The following is an 18,986-nucleotide window of genomic DNA, read 5'->3' on the forward strand; positions in this document are numbered from 1 at the left end:
AGTAATAGAAAGAAGAAAATACCATGCGTTGACTACCCAATACAATGAAAATGAATAAAGGTTACTGACATGCAATAAAATTAGTTACCACGAGCAGTGATGAACGATAGTGTTTGTCACTTTTAATTCATAAGGACTTACAAGCACCATCGAGACCCTCCTTCCTCTACTCCTGGATTGGCATATAAGCACCACTTCTTCATCTAATATATTACTACTGGTGTCCGCGTTTTTCATTAACGCATCGTATTTTTTATTAATACGGTCATAGTATTCGTCTTTGGAAACATTTGAAAAAAACCCAAAACCAAACATCTCGTTAAGAAACTCTACACAATTTATAAACCAGTCACGCGTCTAGCAGTTCTATTCAAAAACAGACTTTTTTTTTTCGAAACCAAACAGCAACAAAGCGAACTTTTGAAATAAACATGTATCGTCATTACTATGCACACAAATACCGTATATCATAATTTATCTGAATGTCGTCAAGGTAAAACATTGGCAGCGGTAAAATTAGAAATTTTTACTACCGCACTGGATGTTTTAGCTAGAAATAAATTAAATTGTTACGTGGCGTGTAATATAATTAAAATCTTGTAAATATATTGTTTTTTTTTTATCTACTGGTATTTAGTTCTCACCGAGCTACTTTTGTGTTTTCCGAATCATTAAGTAATTTTGATATACACCGTCTATTGTAAATACAGCGAGTGAATTTTTTACATTCTGAGTAAAAAATTACTCACCTGAGCAGTACGAAAAATTGTGACAAGAGAGGAAGAATAATTCTATATTTAACACTAATATATGTTATACTAACGTAAACGTGACATCGCGTGCTAAAATATGGGATGCTCTGGTACCTTATAGTAATTTCTAGTATCGACTACAACTAGGCCAGCACTATCCGCAGCTCATAAGCATTTATTGGGGCAACAAAGACCATCACATGAAATGAAACTGATGCAAATCAAATTATACCCAAAACAGCGGCAATGCGTGGTCAAGAAAACTGGTGAGGCCAAGTTCTTTATTATAACGTTAATTAATGTAACTAGACTGATTGCTGTGGAGAATGATGCAGTATTAAAAATTGGTGGTTTTATAGCTGAATCGTTTAATCAAAATGTTAACAGAACGTTTGCCTGATTCAAAAATATTAAAAGATATTATGCTAGGAAGAATATGAAATGTGATAGGTGTGGAGAAAAAAAGAATTGGCTCCGAAATTACTAAATTTAGTATTTTGATGAATCAACTGATGTATGTAGTGAAAAAACTACATGTATACAACATTAGATTTTTTGACACATGTAGTAAAAAAATTTGAAGCAAATTATGGGAGTTTTTTGCAGCTTAAGTGCAATTGCTGTGCATCTAGACATTTTGATAATTCAAACTATATATGATATTCCCCTAGAAAACATTTTCCGGTTTGGAAATGATGGGTGTAATATTACGATGGGTTGCAATATTAGTGAAACATCTAAATTTAAAGTCGGTCATCCAGACATTAAGATTTTGAAGTGTATTTGTCATTCTGCCCATTTATGTGCAAAGCAACTTCCACGTCGTTGTGAAGATCTAGCAAGAAATATCTATGGTCATTTTAAATTAAGTGGAGTGGAAAAAGATAGGACACTTTTAAGGAATTTCATACATTTCTAGATCTAAAAGTCATAAAATATTACACCCATTTCAAACATGGTGGCTTAATTTAAATGAAGTCCTAAGAAGAATACTTGAACAACGGGAAGCCTTGAAACTTTATTTTAATGATTCGTTCATTCTAGTGAACACGTCATATTTTATGATCTAAATGACCCATTTATTAAGTTGCAATTTTTATTTCATGAGAAGAGGATCTCCAATTAGTGAAATCTTGTGGTGCAATTCTAATTTGCTATCATCTATAAATCCCACAAATACAAAATTGGTATCTTTTAAATGGAGTCTTTGAAATGTTATTCTAGATAACAATTCAATGGCATATTCTTCAAATGTTGTTTATTATCCAAAAAAGTGCTACTCGGTACATTTCTGGGGTAAATTCCAGAAGTTCCTGGCGTCCGATTTTTATCCAAGAAGAAATATGAACTCTTCTGATTTGGGATTGTGAACATTATGTAGCGCAACTTGTAACTATGCATCTTTTAGAACTTTATTGTGATATGTCTAATATTAACATGTTTTAATCTATTTACGTGGTTTACGTTTCTGTATTTTGAACTTATTTTAATTAAGTACTCGTAACAGCATTGCGTTTTTTGTTTTAGTGACATTTTTGGTTTTTAATTATAAACAGTACCTTATGCTTTGTTTATGACATTTCATGTATGTTAAAACAATCAAGCAATATTTGATATAGCTTTACAAATGATTGTAAATTGTACCTTTGTAATTCTTTTCAAATTGTACCTTTGGCAATGATTAATTCTTCCATAAAAGTAGATTCGAATAAGGTGACTGTCAACACACGGACTTTATTTTATAGAATTATTTTGGTGCAAAAAAACCGAAAAAGATTTGCCAGAATATTTGAAGTACTACCTTGCAGCACTTCCACCTTCTACTTTTGACGATGGTGGAATTAGAAAAGGGCAAAAACAATTATTCTACATAGAGTTTGAATATGTAATGTTGGACAAAAATGCCCGATTATAGAGTGGCAGAGGTAATTGATTGCGGATTTCTTTTACATCGAGTTCGATGGACACGCGATTCTTTTGAACTAAATCCTCAACTGAAGGATTTATGTCAAAAATATGTCGCTTACTTTAAACGTCATTGTAGATCGAACGTAACAGTTGCTATTGACGGATACCCTGAAGATCAGACTCGCACAAAAACAAAATGTGCTTAAAAGCTTCGCCTTGGAAGGATTCATCATTCAGTTGACATTTTAGGGATATCGACCAAGAAGATTTCTTAGGAAACGTTAAAAACAAAAGAATATTAAGTGATATTCTTAAAAATCGCAGCCCCCACCCGACCATTCCTTTTTCTATATTTACACTTTGAATTTCGCTGTCCCGCTTGTTCTTTTCACGGATCTGGCAACCCTGGTTCTGTGTTCTATGAAATAATGGTCCGTTACCATTATTTCTTGGAAGCAATGAAGTCGATCAGTTGTATCAAATTCCCCATATCCTGGGTTGGGTTGGGTTGGGTTTGGCGAACTACTGAAATTTGTTTGAAAGGCCACAATCACGCAAAATGGCGGCCACCTGTGTATAAAAAAATAAACGCCATAGTAGTGGTCATTTATTTTTCAATGGAGGTATATTTTATTAAGTTCGTGGAGACAGATGCAGTTTTCTTGCTTTGTCGCTCAACACTATCGATCGACAGAGTCCTCTCGGTGAGGACGCAGCTCTAATGCAACATTTTAGGTTGAGCGATTAGGTGAACGCTAAACACTTACATATTCCAATAATAAGCAAAAAAATAGATTTGTATTTTTTATTGTTTTGAGCAAAGCCGATGAGCCCGGCCTCACCTGCCTCATACCACCTGATCGCAAACAAGCAAACAACCAAAACAAGAACAAGCCCTCCGAAGAGTGAATCCTACATGACGCGTGCACTACTACCAACCAACTACAAAAGAGGAAAATAAATAAATATATAATTATAATTTTTTTGTTTAAATGAAATAAAATAAAGGATTACAAAGGGTCAGAGGGGGAGAGCAGCATGCACCCCGCCCCCCGCATACCTCAATGATCAGCGACGTCATCAACTTATTGTCCGTGACTCGGGTGACGACCGTTTCGGTGAAGGTGCTTTTCGTGATCGTTTCGGTCACACGACCGGGACCGGTAGGCGCGGGAGGAAGTTCGATCGTATCCGGTTTCCGGATCGTCACCGTCGTAACCGACGCGGTCGCGTTTCCATTATTAATCGACGGTTCGGGATCACTTTCGGAGGTTTTTGGTTTTTTACGGGATTCGGGGGGTAGGAAGTGTGGCGGGATCATGGCTTGAAACTCTTCGTTCGTGATTGGTCGTGGCAGTACCTGATCGTCGCTCTCGATCGACGCGGTCGGGGTCGCTTTCTTATGGTTATTATTGGTCGTGGTCGGCGAGGGTCGAGCTTGCGGGGGCGGCGTAGGCGGTTTCGGTAAGTTGTTCTCCGTACTGTTTAGACGTCGCGGCGCTGGTTTTGGGGCGTCGTAATTTTGGGGGGTGGCAGTTGCCGTATAAGTCAACGGTGTTGTCACGTGGTTATGGCCGAGTCCATTCGATTTTGGCAGTTCTTTTGGCGGATCTCGGGTGGCCGATGTCGGTGTGGTTTCCGGGGTGGTCTTATTGCTTTTTGGTTCGGGAGATTCGCTCTGTAAAATAAGGAAATGTAAAATAACAATGTCATTTATTATGGAACTATATGAAAAACTATTACATAAAAGGCATAACATTCACAAAGTGTTCTTCTATGTCCCTCTATATATAGTATTTTAAGTTATGCCGTTCCTGGATGAATTCTAAGTCGAAAAGGTTATATAAACTTGGGTCTTAAAATGCTTGGTTTTTAAGATGCAGATTTATTTTATGTTCAGTTTTTAATAAATGTCTGTAAATAAAACATGTTTTTGTCGATTTCTTGCAAACGGTAAGTTTTACGACAAAAGTAAAAGAGGCCTTTTTTGTTTAAAATTTATACAGGAACTCCTCTTTAAAATGATGACATACCATTAACTAACACCCTGTATATACAGGGTGTCTAAGATCAGGATGAACTGCATGGGGATCTCGGAAACGGTAGGAGATACGAGGTCGCTTGAATTAGAGAAAAGTTACGCAATTCGATTCCTAATTAAATACAGTTTCAACCATTTTAAAATTCCGAATACTTACCGAAGGTATCCGAAATTTGGCAAAATGGTTTTTATTTTTTACCATCTCTATTCTTAACAGATATCAAAAAACCGAAAGCACCATTTTTCATTGCATTTAAAAAGCATTTAACGCTCACCCTTATTAAGAAATAACAAGAATTAATTAAGTAACTAAAGCATTTTCACATTTTCTTTCAGCTTTTACTATAAAAAAAATTTAATGCTAATAACGGCCATCCTTAAAATAAGTTACCTTTTATTAATATTATTAATCCTTTCAGTACGACTGACCTATATATCTGCCATATCGAGATTTGGCACATAAACGACTGTCAGATATATTTGACATCGAGTTATTCATGCCACATAAACCAACGTCATATATTTCCGTCATCTTCTAAAAATCAATTTGCCGTGAGCACAAATCTTTGCTATATCAACGAACGACCGATATATCTGCCGGTGGCAGATATATATGACAGCCGTCGAGATGGCAAATGCAGTGGCCTACGTGACCAGGGGTCGTATTTTCAAAACCATTCGACTTTGATTCGCATACGAAATTAGAGGATTTCGCACGAAAAATCGATATTCGTATTTTCGACCGCTTCGTATGCGAACCTTTTCGCATGCGGTCTCTCGAATGGGTATGTACCATTCGAATTTCAAAGTTCGTGTGCGATTTTCAATTTGATTCTGCCACTTGCCTTGTTTTGATTTTAAACTAGCTTTGTTTCTTTTTAATTTGTGTGAGTTTTTTCATAGTGTTTTTTTGTTGTTTATTGAAAAAAACATAACAATAATCAAATGGCAAGATTAAACAATCTTGTGCAAAGAAACGTCGTCGATGCACTGGAAGAGACTAAAACTCTGGCAGATAGAAGGAATAGGATGTACTCTTCATTTCTTGACCCATTTAAAATGTATTGAGATGCTCAATTTAATAAATTATATAGATTAAGCAAGCCTATTACGATAAAATTGATGTGCTCTTTATGTGCTACAAAGACTGTGTTATCTGTCCGCTACTTTTATCCACAAGGCTTGTGCAGTTTTAGCTGAAAAGTCTTGGGTGAATTTGCCCGGCTTTAATTCCGGGTGCTCTTCCATAAATGAATTTAGTTCTTTTTTTTTACTCACTCGACACAAAACCGCAATATTTTTTATTTTTTGAATCCATCTTAAAAAAAATCAATTCGAAAATCCCAAGAACCGCCATGAAAAAAACCTTAAAATTCCCTGATGCTTTTAAACTTAAAATTTTAGGTTAGGTGAAAAAATCTTTATCTTCTTCATCCCATTTGACATGGCCTCCAATAGCACTCGACTTTGCTACGTTGCCACTACATTTCATGTTCGTATGCGAATAAAATTTCGAATGCTGTTCAAAAATTCACTTTTTAATTCGTGTGCGAATTTTGCCGCTCGACTTAGTTCACATTCGAATATTCTCGCATGGTTTCGAAAATACGGCCCCAGTACCGCACACTAGGTCGACAAAATAGCTCAGTATTGTTTACAATGTCGGGAGAGGAGCACGCAGGCCCTTCAAAAAAGCGGGTTAGAGTGGAAAGTGATTACGATACTAGTTATTGCGGATTGGATCGTGGTGAAGTTCGCCAAATTAAGACATTGTTTAAAAACGATGATATATTTGCCACTGACAGTGAAGAGGAGCCGTTTATGGATAGCGGGAGTGAATATCTACCATGCGAAGTTGACACGGAGGAGCAGGAGAGCGGCGAAAGTGAGGTAAATAAAATAATAATAAGCTTCGACGATAGAAATGGGCCAGATGTTGTAATTAATGACAATAATCTTGACGCGGGCGTAACAGACTATAGAGACCTGATTATTACTTGGACAAAACACGATTTTGTTTCAAAATTACATGCATATGATTATAGTAATAGTGGAGTGAAAAACGAACACCTGACAGAAGGTACACCGGAGATTGAATTTTTCTTAGATCTCTTCACTGAAGATATTGCTCAGTATATACATAGTAGTAGAAAGTAATAGATATGTAATACAAAAAAATGAGAAGAATTGGAAACAATTAAACTTATTGCATTAACTATGCTAATGTCTAGAAATAAAATATTGAAAGTTAAAGAATATTGGTCAGTAGACCAACTACTGTACACCCCTGTTTTTGGTAAGTACATGGCAAGGGACAGATATTTACAAATCCTTAAAAATCTCCATTTTGCAAATAATAATGAGGAGGCAGATAATAATAACCGTCTGCACAAGGTCCAGTATGTACTAGAAGAAATCAAGCGGAGATTTAAATCACAATTCTATCCATTCCAAAACTTGGTGATCGATGAGAGTATGATATTGTTTAAGGGTAGGCTTAATTTTAAGCAATACATAAAGACGAAACGTCATCGTTTCGGTATAAAGTTGTATGTTCTATGTGATTGCGAAAGTGGTATTGTGTTGGATTTCATTGTGTATATTGGCAAAGACACCTACGCTGAATAAGAAAATATAACTGGCCTGGGCGCCACGGGAAATGTTGTGGCGATGCTTATGAAGTCGTATTTAAACAACGGACACTCGCACTACACCGACAACTTTTATAGTAGTCCGATACTGTCCAACTACTTATTTGAAAGAATGACTAACTCCTGTGGAACCGTTTGATATAATAGGCTCCATATGCCCAAAATTGACGAAAAACTAAAAAAGGGAGATGTTGCCTTCAGAAGTTCTGATATTTGTTTAGTTATGAAGTGGAAAGATACAAGGGATGTAAACATGATCACCTTATTATCTCATCTTAAGAAATTTTCAGACAGCGCTTTTTTTCATGAGTACGTAAGACTTTACAAAAAGATTTATCAGAGAACTTTAAAAGCCGCCAAGGATATTTACTATAATAGGAGACTGGCTAAATCTAAAAATGTGGCTAAGGAAACATGGTCGATTGTTAATGCTTTGAGAAATAAGCCTTCTTTGTCGAATACTATCTCCACTTCATCTGAAAACCTAAATGATTATTTTGTAAATGTGGCAAATAATTTAATGAGTACCATAACTCCTTCCCATGATCCACTTTCATATCTTCCCATTGCAAATGAGAATTTCCACAGCTTCTTCTTTACGCCCGTAGTGTTACCAGAGCTTTGCAGTTCAATTAGGGAAATCAAAAACAAAGGCTCTTCTGGAATTGATGGAATTACTCTCAAAATGTTTTCAAATCTGCCCGAATGTACATTATGTCATCTTATTACTCTAATTAATCAGTCTTTTCAAAAAGGTGTTTTTCCTAACTGCCTTAAGTTGGCGATAATAATTCCACTACATAAAGGAGGAGACAAAAATCAGTCTTCCAACTATCGCCCTATTGCTCTTCTTCCCACACTTTCAAAAATTATTGAAAGATTGGTTAAAAAAAGACTTCAATCATTTTTGCTAAAATATAAAATACTTACTTCCCATCAATTTGGATTTTTAAATAACAAATGCACAAATGATGCTATGTTTTCTCTTTTTAATAATGTATACTCTAGCTTAAACAACCAACACCCTACAGCAACAATTTTCTGTGATTTTTCTAAAGCCTTTGATTGTGTTAATCATGACATCTTATTAAAAAAGTTGCAATATTACGGGTTCAGAGGAGCGCCTTTTGAATGGTTTAAGTAGTATCTCAGTAACAGAAGTCAAGCTGTGAGAATTGATTCGACTATGTCTTCTTGCAAGCCAATACAAAGTGGAGTGCCTCAAGGTTCCGTACTTGGCCCTATTTTGTTTCTTATCTTCATCAATGACATTGCTAATCTAAATATTAACGGTAAAGTCTGTCTATTTGCTGATGATACTAGTTTTACCTGGAGTGATCCGGATATTTCTAAACTTCGTAGAACCGTATCAAGTGACTTAACTACTATCAAATCATGGTGCGACTCTAATCTCCTTTGTCTCAACATTTCCAAAACTAAAATGTTGTCCTATAAAAATACCTTGCAATCTTTTGTACTTGGTAATGCAACAATTGACGAAGTTGATTCTGTAAAGTTTTTAGGGCTAACTGTTGACAACTCGTTAAAATGGGACACACATATTGACTTTTTATCAAGAAAATTAAGTTCCGCTTGTTTTGCGTTAAGATCAATTTCTAAGGAGCTTAGCCTGTCTACTTCTAGAACAGTTTATTTTGCCCTTTTTGAATCGCACCTTCGATACGCCCTTCCATTCTGGGGTACATGTAGTGCAACTCAATTTGACCGTATTTTTAGACTACAAAAGAGAGCTTTACGTTATACACTGAGACTTAAATACAGAAGTCATTGCCAGCATTTCTTCAAAAAATTTCAAATATTAACTTTTCCATCTTTATTCATATTTGAGTCCCTTTGTCTAATACGCAAACACGGTTCAGCATCTGATAGGCCTTCCCATAGTTATCTACTTAGATACACGGAACATGATCTATACCTGCCTACAAAAGTTCAGTCAGAGTTGGTCAAAAGTTCCATATTATATAATGCAAAAAAAATGCACAATCATCTGCCATTGGAAATTAAATCCATCACATCTTTTTTTGCATTTCGTAAAGCATTAAAAGCATTCTTACTGGAGAGAGCTTTTTACACAGTTAACGATTTTTTTTTGTAATCATTGATTTGAAATTTCGCAGTAGCAGATTATGTATTTTTACTATCTGTACACTTTAGGTATACTGCTTTTTGTAGCTATTTTAGGATTTTTTATAATTTTTTACTTTTTTAAACATTTTTTACATTTTTTTTAACGTAGAGAGATTTTTTAATGATCTTTTTTTTTGACATTGTATACATTAAATTGTATATTTTATAATAATATTTTTGACTACTTACAATTTCTAAATTGTATTAATCTGTATATATTGTAGATAATCTATTCTATTTATTTATTTATATTTTTTTTAAAATTTTGTTTTGTTTTTCTTTTTTTTAATTGTGTTTTGTTTGCATTTTTGTGTCTTTTTTGTTTTACAGCTTTGTCTACAAATTGTAACAATTTCTTAACAATAAAGCATTGATTGATTGATATGCACGAAAACAAAATGATAATTTTGGACAGGATCGACCGTGCCACAAACGAGAATGTCAAGAAACCAATGTGTGTTGTGGATTATAATAGTAAAATGGGTGCCGTGGACCGTTCGGATATGCTCATTAGCAGCATTGACTGACAGCTTGCGTAAGTCTATCAATTGGTACAAGAAATTGTTTATTCACACCCTGGACATATGTGTACTCAATTCCTATGGAATGTTCTCTACAAAACATCCTATTAAATATCCACTTAGTTTCAACTGAACCTTATACGTCAACTTCTGGAAAGGTATATGTTCTTTGGTTTCTATTTACTGGTGAATTATATTTATTTCAGATACGGACAAATGAATAAACCCATACCCATGTCTGCTGAAACAAATTCAAGATTGTCTGAAAGGCACTTTCCAACCTTAGTACCTGCCACTGACAAGTCTAAAAGTGCTTCAAGAAGGTGCATTGTCTGTTCCCAGACAAAGCTAGGCCAAAAGAAGCGAAGGGTGTCTAGATATATGTGTAAAGACTGCGATGTGAGATTATGCGTGGTTTCATGTTTCCAAGAATTTCACACTAAAGCCAAATTTTGAATATTTGAAATAAATTAGTTGTTTACTTTTGATACTGTTTTAGTTTAAGTTGGTTTTTGGGCAGACAATAAACATTATTTATTTATTTAGTTTTATTTTATTAAAAACTTATGAATTTACGTCAAACATTAATTTTTTTAATGAAAATACTAGCTGGCAGATATATATGACATCCGTCCAACAAGTGAAATTGGTGCCGTCCTGAAAGGTTTTAATCTTAAATAACACAAAAACAAATGGTGCTGATAGGATAAACTCTGTTATGTAAGTACTGCAGCCCCTTTATCAATAAAATTATTACACACATAAACAAGTCAGGAATCGGATACAGAACTACTGTCTCAGATTTATTTAAGTCTTAAGGAAATTTGACCACGTCTTCCACATGTATAGGCCCCTCCAGTAGTTGAGGCTGGAAAATCGTGTTCCTCTTCATTCTCTACAATTATCGTTAACATTTTGACCGCACACCAATTTCAAAATATACAGTGATTTGAACAATTCAAAGATTTGAACAAACGAGAATAATTTGTTAATTTATAGAACTTTAACGTACCCTCTAAAATAAACTAAAAAACAATTATTCGAGGCAACATTGGATACTTCAGTTCAAAAAAGTAGTCCATTTTTCTCAAAGAGACCTCTTAATAATGAAAAATCAGAGAGTGGAGGGACACAGAGACCATGGACGGTATTGATGTATTCTTTTTCTTTGCGATGTCCACTATGTATTATTTTATAGATTAGGCATTTCAAATCAACGCGTTTAGTTTTCGAGCCAAAGCACACATTTCTAGATATTCCTAGATGATAAACGAATACGTAGAGTAATGTATAATGTTAAATTGGTACCAAATACTCATGATATAACTAAACCTATACGTAAGACTCTTTCCTATTCATGGCCTCGCTGTACCTCTAAAACATAACAACGGACATAATGACACACAAACCTAACGACGGATTTAACGAAAGAAACACTAATTAATTTATATGAAATGCAAACTGCTTATTAAAAACGGTATCAACTACACCGATAGTCTAATCAGATGCGCAAGATAATTATTCAACCGAATCGCTCGTTTCTTTGATTGAATATAAACAAGATGAAAATCTATTAGAGGTATTTTAACAAGATAATCTCCTCGCCAAAGCGGATTATTTATTGGTCAAGGTCCGATGAACTTGTTGATTAATGACTTGTTGAGCAGGAATAACAAAGTTGAATTAAATTATTTGTTTAATAAACATATCTTGTCCGATAAGAATGTGCTTTCTGATTTGTCTTAAATTTATTAATAATTGTCATTTATCTTACTTTTTTACTTAAATCGCTCTCCATGGATCTCCTGTACGAGCTACTAAATGGGCGATTGGCCATATAACTATTCGAACTGTAAAATCCTGTGTACGGTTTAGGTAAACCGAACAGTTTCGGGCTTTGGTGGGGACCAGGGGATGGAGATGCGCCCGGTGGTGCTGGATCATCTATGGAAATCTGTAATATATGAGAACATAATTAACATGAAGTTTAAATTATTGGGTTTTTCTAAAAAAGTCTCTTCTGGAGAAGAGAGACTTTTTTTTTTAATTAGTGAATACACAAGTGGATCTTGATGATGATGCCTAGTATGGGCGAAACACGTGTGACTTTAATTTAATAAATTTGAGACCTGTGACTTAGAGAGAGTTTATTTCATTACTATTTAATGCTAATAGTTTAATTAATACCCTTTAAGGCCAGTAAAAGGTTAAAACGACAAAGTAAAGTGGGGAAAAATAAATAATAATAATCAGAATAACTAACGAACATAGTAGAAATACAGTAATTTTAATATATTTTTTTCTTGTATGTACATATTTCCAAGTTATTAAGTTGTCCATCACTTTTGAATACTGCTTCGTCAGAAAACAAGACAAAGTTAAAGAAGTCTGGATTATAACATAATACCGACGGTATTAAATCAAAAACTATGTTTAAAAATTATTTATGGTTACCTAACATTACGCGTATATACCACTAAGATTTCTACACCTTAGATAGGAATCATGGAATGTTATATGTGCTGAATTGTCTTGCGCTGTATATATATTTCTATACAGCGTATTCTTTTAGTGCAAAGTAATATAAAAACTAGCCAATCTCTCAAGATTAATCGCAGTTTTCATAACATAATATTCTAAAAGAACTCAACCAAAACCTTTTGTTCATTGCTTAGTGTTATAGCTCATAGTTTTAGTTATCAAATGGGTTTTGTTTTATTAAAATCGCTGCCGTCAAACAGATGTTATGATTTTTGTCCCGTTTGTCGCATTGTAAATCTGAAAGCACACAAAACACAGGGCAAAGGAAAACTGGTTATCACAAAGTATGGAATGACAATAAGGCCAGGAAATGGTTTTCCCATTTTTTGGACGACATTTTAAAGTGAAAAAATGACATTGTTACTAACCACTTAGTGAAATAAAGATCATTATTTACCTCGCGTTCCACCACGAGCCTAACGAACCGCTCCAAACCGGTGAGAAGATTCACCGCCTGTTGGTGCGAGGCGTCGCTCAGATCGACGCCGTTGATCGAAACCACACGATCGCCCAAAGCGATTTTTCCATCTTTATCCGCCACACCTCCCTCTGTTATTCTCGAAATGTAAATCGCGTCAGAGTCGGCCTGTAAGAAAGTAACCATTAGTAAGAAAAAGTGAAAAGTGCATTTTTGCTAATGATTTAGACTTCGATACGATTAGTTTGAATACCTTCACAAAAACAATTGAGGATATGACTTTTTACTTTCCAGAATCACACCCAATAGGCTGTGGAATTAGTACATATTTACACAATTATATACAAAAAAGACGTTAGTGTTAGTGTCTGTAAGTTTTTCTTTTGTGTGGTATCATCTACTTCTGGTGGTAGTTTATTAAATATTTTTTGTCCTATATATATAAATGACTTTCAGTTTTAGACATCCTTGGGAAAATAGATTGATTTTATGCAACAACTCTTGTCATATGCCTCAATCAAAAATGACTGCAAGAGCCACCGTTTTTGTTGTATGAATATTGTGTACCGTTAGTGTACTATTCTTGTGATTTGCTTAAATAAGTATAGTAAAGATTTCAGCTTTTTTATAAACGATTGAATCCTTATCCCACTTCAGACGAGAGTCTATTTCTATTGCTAGGTAATTAGTTGAATTAATACTTTTGGATTAAGACCGGTTCATTTCAGGATTAATTGCAACGACCACTATACTTAGTTAGACTTTACTTTTCAGGCCAAATCCTGAAACAATAAATACGAAAAAAGTATACTACTTTTGTGCCAAAATTTGACAAAAGTGAGTGGAACTTTGGCGCCCAACTTTTATATCGAATGGACCATATTCCACGAGTATCCCAAAACAGTATCACAAACGAGTATTAAATTTTCGATATTGAAACTATAGACGATAAACCCTCTTTCCTCGGATATTGTATATCTTAAGTACCAGTTCTATGCATTCAAGGAGAGAAATAATGAACGTGAAAATCCTTCATTTTGGTTTATTCAAGTCACTCCAATTAACCATGGGTCGATTTACGACTACACTCTCTTCCCTAGTTGACCTAGAAGAAATTTATTTATCTTTATTAATGGTATTAACCAATTTACAAAAGAAACTTACATTTAAATGGCACAATTACAAAATAAAAATAAAGCACTCAAATAGCAAAATATACATATTATACATTACAAATCTGTCTTGGGCTCATGGCATCAATATAAGATCTATGTATAACAGGGAGCTTTTTAACACGGTAGAAAAGAAAATAAAAATGAAGAAACAACAACAACAGACGAAAATGTTGAATCAATGAAAAAGTGGTTCTTGCTTAAACATCACCATATTCACCAGATCTAGCCCCTTGCGACTTTTTTTAAATTCCATTAATAAAAAAATCCTTCCAAGAACAGATGTCAAAAACCGAATTGCTAGAGAAATTAAAGGCTATCTCAAAGATCGCCTATAAATAGAAAAAAAGAAAGAAAGGAAATGTGCTATATTATGTAAGATAAAATTGTGCATCCTAAAAAATTACAAATTCACAGAAGAAGGAATACATATTCCTAAACTATCAAATTTTTAAGTATCAAAGGCTTAAGAATAAGTAAACTGCTGCCAAAAATAGAAGGTAGAGGAAAATTAAACAATAACAGAACAAAACAAAAGGTATTAGAAAATATGAAAATGATGTTAGAGCTAAAATCATCTACCCGATGAGTCGAGTAACTTCGAGAAAAAAAATTTTAAACGTTTCAAAACAGACTATTTAATTAACAAACCTCATATGTTACTTATAGAGAGAGATCTTAACTATCACCTGAAAGAAACTACAATTTCACAAATCAATCATTGAAAAACACTCATTTTTGAACAGGACGTGCATTCACTTGATTTATTTAGGCAAAACTAGTTTAATCCTCCACTCATTTTAACAATAAAAACACACCCCAAATATATAACAACAAAAGCGAATTGGAATAATGCTCAATTGTCAAACATTACTATTTGCAATTTTATTTTTTTTTACCTCCATGGAAACCTGCCGACGATTTTCCATACCTATCTAGATAAATTGCAAAAGGAAGTGTCAAGTAAACAAAAGAAACCCAATAATTAATTATTAATGCCCGATGACCACTTTTATATATACACTTATTAGTTTATGTAATTTTGTCCTTATGTTTGGTTAATATGTATTAAAAAAGTTATGGTTGTCTGATACTGGTAAATAAATAAAAAAAATTGTAGATTTATTCTTACCTTGAATGGTTGACTTCCTTTACCCCCTGCAATGCTAAAGCCTAAACCCCTCGAATCTCTTATAAGGGTCGTGTGCACCAGGATCTTCTTCGTTTCCACGTTGTTATTTATTGGGGGCAATGGCGGTGGCGGCGTAATGTGGTAAGTCTCCGGTTTTTTCGATAAAGTACTATTTTGATTTGGGGTATTAATGCTTTGATCGGAGCTTGCAATGCTTGTTACTTCTGATGGCTTGTTTTTTATTAGCCTGGCTATTTCCCTAATAATCTGAAATTTTTAAGAAAATGCATCAGAAAAATCATCCATAGTTCACAAAGATACTAATTGTTTAAATTTTAACATTGAAAAAAAGAAAAACACAAAATCCGCAGTATCGCCATAAGGGCATTATCAGACCAGACAATAACACATTGAACTTGTTTGCACTTCTGTGCCAGTGCATGCCTTAAAAAAAAAAAAAAGTGTTATCCATCCGATCTGATGGATCCTTAAGGGAAAACATAAAATAGAAATAACACCATTAGATTTTACAATTATTTATGATTATAAGTTTTAACAAAATATTTGAAGTACCTTCCATTGTTCTACAGATACATACCTCTAGTTCTAATACTTGACCAGAAGCTTTCAAAATCTCGACGGCCTCGTAGTGAGACACATCACTAACATCGATTCCGTTAACTTTCAAGACTTTATCGGATACTTTTAGACCAGACAAGTCAGCCGGACCCCCTTCGGTTACTCTGGATATGAAAATTCCCTCGTCATCTCCTTTGAACGGTGTCGAGCCTCGACCGCCTGCAATGGACAGACCCAAACCGGCATTGGAACGCTCGATTCGTATATTGAACTTCTCTTCACGTACTTCAACTGTTGGATCGCTGTTTGCTGAATCACCCGCTGAAAAAATCAGAGTATTTATCATTAAAATAAAAAAACGTAATTAACAATTGATAATAAATAGCCCGTTAGCATAAATAGGCCTTTTTAAAAACGAATAATAATAAAAACTAATAACTTGTCTTTGTCTTTATTTCAAATTAAATTCATAAGCATTGAATTTACGTTTCTTACATATTGAAGTTTTTTTTTTGGCCCTAATACTTCAGTAACTAGGCACACTAGAATTATACACTGGAAGATAATCAATATGTTAGAGGATTAAAAGATTAGACCGTAAAATACAATAGAGCATCTGGAGGTGAAGCTTTATTAATTGGAGAAAATTTGACCTTATCATGTTTATGTGAGGTTGTATTAGCTGTGTTACTTAATTTTGGAAAGTCGTTATTAAGAGCCGTTGAATCAGAAAATAAAGAAATTTTTTGTTGGCATTTCTTATTTCTTTGCAATGTTGCATTTTTTTTTGTTTCAAATATTCACGCTGGCATTTATCCCTTTCCTACATGACCAATTTGATTTTATAGGTAATTTATGGCACTCATTTGTTATCTCGCGTGCTTGGAAGTAATTAATAATTTTTTTTTAGAGGGAAGTTAATTAATTTTGCATTTCTTTCAGGTCCAGGAAAAAAATTAAAATTTACCTCAAATGCCTGGAATAAATAAATTATGTTTTTTTTTTCAGGTAGTCTCCTTCTCCGTGACTTCCTGTAATATAAATCATATTCTAAAAACTCCCTTCACCCTAACCAACTTAATTATTAACCCCAACTGTAAAATATGTTTAAGTTACTCCCATATTATATTACACGTGAAAAATAAATTTTAGCTGTCAGTGGTATATTTAGGTCACAATAATATAATTCCAAGCCCACTTCTCAGTTCCATTAAAACTTTCGATGAATTTCTGAACTCAATCGAAAACCTGTTTTAAACCATATGTAGATAAGGGTTCTGTTGTTGGCACAACTTTGTTCCGAAATGCAACTTATTAATTCATATATGTATGTTTCGTTACAAAATACACATATATCTGATATATTTAGTGTCGTGTTTCTAAAATAAATTTTATATACGTGCTATGAGTTTAAATAAAACGCACTTAAGAAAGGGCTTTTAATAGTAATTGAATAACAAGGACTCAAGATTGAATTTCTGCTACATATACTCTTATTTCGTCTCCTTTTTTTATATAATACTACAATAAGTAATTTTGTTTGAACCAACTATACTAGTAGCTTGTTCTCATCACCGCGACATCACAAAAAAATTGATTTTTTTCGAAATCGAATTTATTATAAACCGAAAAAATATATACCAAGAATTCTTCATATGTAATTGGCAGAAATCCATTGCACAATAGGTAAATCGCCTTGACAAGCATTTGAACTCACCTTGATTTCACTTTTTGTTTGGTTTAAATACCTATGAGGTATGCGACCGCAGTAAACACCGCGAATGTATACATAAAATTCATTATTATAAGCTTGACTGATTTATAGGAAAAAAACTTTAGGTAATAACTGCGCATTGAGTGGGACATCCTGTGTATTCTAGCATTTTTGGATTCTACATGAAATTCTTTGAAATTTGGTAGGTCGCATGTCAATACCTTGTTCAAATGGATCAGGAGATTCAAAATATATCGTGTGTCCTCTCAAATTTTATGGAATTTCACATGCAATATATTCAATATTATTAAGCCATTAATAGGAAAATCTTAAATATCAAGGAGGTAATTAAAATAAAAAACATAAGACATGGAATCTTGAATCTTGTTTAGTTTCAAATCTTTTCTGTGCCAGCTGTATTTTTCACCATTTAAATAAAAAATTATAATCTAATACTTTTCTATTGCTTTACGGTTATCATAAAAACCTTAATCCAAACATGCAGCGATATCGCAAAAGCAAACAACCGCGAACTGTTTGCCCAAGACTCACATAAAGAATGCAACACTCAAATGTACACACGGTGACCCAATGAATAAACAAACAACAGAGCAATCTTACCGGAATCATATTTTAAAAGTTTACTCTTCGGTTTTAAAGTTTTTGATTTATCACTAGGCACCACCCTGGCCGGTTCCTTTTTGTATCGAACCAATGTGGCAGATTTCCGGAAATTTTTCGGTATAGTGTCCGCTTTAATATGCAACTTCCCCCCGCGCGATTCGACGCGAATCCGCGGTAACGTAGCAGTACTCATTTTCGCGTCACGCTATCCGACCCGAAAAAAACGAACTATTTAGTCACTTATATTCTAAAAATATCCTAGAAATTAGGGTGGCATTATCTCTCGATAAGAAGCGAGAATACGATCCTTATCACACACGCAATAACAAAAACAATGTGAATAATTACCGAGATTAAGATAAGGTGTACAGGTTGTACGGGGTACTAAAAACAAAAACACGACTCGTCTGATGAATTTTAATCGTACTAAACCGCAGTGAATGAGACGAGAGAAGTACCGTGCGAAGGTCGCGAATTTTACGAAAGAAATGAAGCGCAGCTAGCAGTGCTATTTCGGAGTATCTTCACCAGGTGATAGTACCAGTTTAGGAAGGGACTATTACCGAAAAAAAGCATAAGATGCTAGTGGGGCATCGAAGCCTATACTAATTCAATATACAAATTGAACTAAAAGGGGCAATGAGCGGCGCGTGACTCAGGAATAATATCATCGGAATTTACGAGCTAATCGTTTGTTCTATTTAATTTTAATACTTTGTGACGCCTGTTGTACTTATAATAAAATGCACATTAAATAAATGATGCATATCAGAGAAGGTAAATGA

The 18,986-nt window shown here is 34.2% G+C and overlaps 1 protein-coding gene and 1 long non-coding RNA gene across 9 annotated transcripts in view; one reads left to right on the forward strand and one right to left on the reverse strand.

Moving 5' to 3' along the window:
* LOC126745229 (protein lap4-like) overlaps window positions 1-18,986 on the reverse strand; it is a 133,858-nt gene that overhangs the window by 39,991 nt on the left and 74,881 nt on the right. For 7 of the 8 annotated variants that reach the window (XR_007663467.1, XM_050452978.1, XM_050452977.1 and 4 more), the window contains exons 13-17: window positions 15,883-16,184; window positions 15,285-15,551; window positions 12,960-13,148; window positions 11,796-11,975; window positions 3,721-4,338 (exon numbers count right to left, since the gene is read on the reverse strand). Coding sequence is in view for 7 of the 8 variants with exons in the window: in XM_050452978.1 (XP_050308935.1) it covers window positions 3,721-4,338; window positions 11,796-11,975; window positions 12,960-13,148; window positions 15,285-15,551; window positions 15,883-16,184 (1,556 nt within the window). In the remaining variant the exon portion in view is untranslated. The remainder of the gene's footprint in view (window positions 1-3,720; window positions 4,339-11,795; window positions 11,976-12,959; window positions 13,149-15,284; window positions 15,552-15,882; window positions 16,185-18,986) is intronic. The other variant, XM_050452980.1, reaches the window with a different exon arrangement.
* Window positions 728-10,562, forward strand: LOC126745234 (uncharacterized). Its single transcript, XR_007663469.1, has 3 exons — window positions 728-1,018; window positions 9,831-10,035; window positions 10,228-10,562. It is a non-coding gene; the product is annotated as an uncharacterized LOC126745234 (long non-coding RNA).

The sequence above is a fragment of the Anthonomus grandis genome, chromosome 15 (assembly GCF_022605725.1).
Source record: "Anthonomus grandis grandis chromosome 15, icAntGran1.3, whole genome shotgun sequence".
Classification (NCBI taxonomy): domain Eukaryota; kingdom Metazoa; phylum Arthropoda; class Insecta; order Coleoptera; family Curculionidae; genus Anthonomus; species Anthonomus grandis.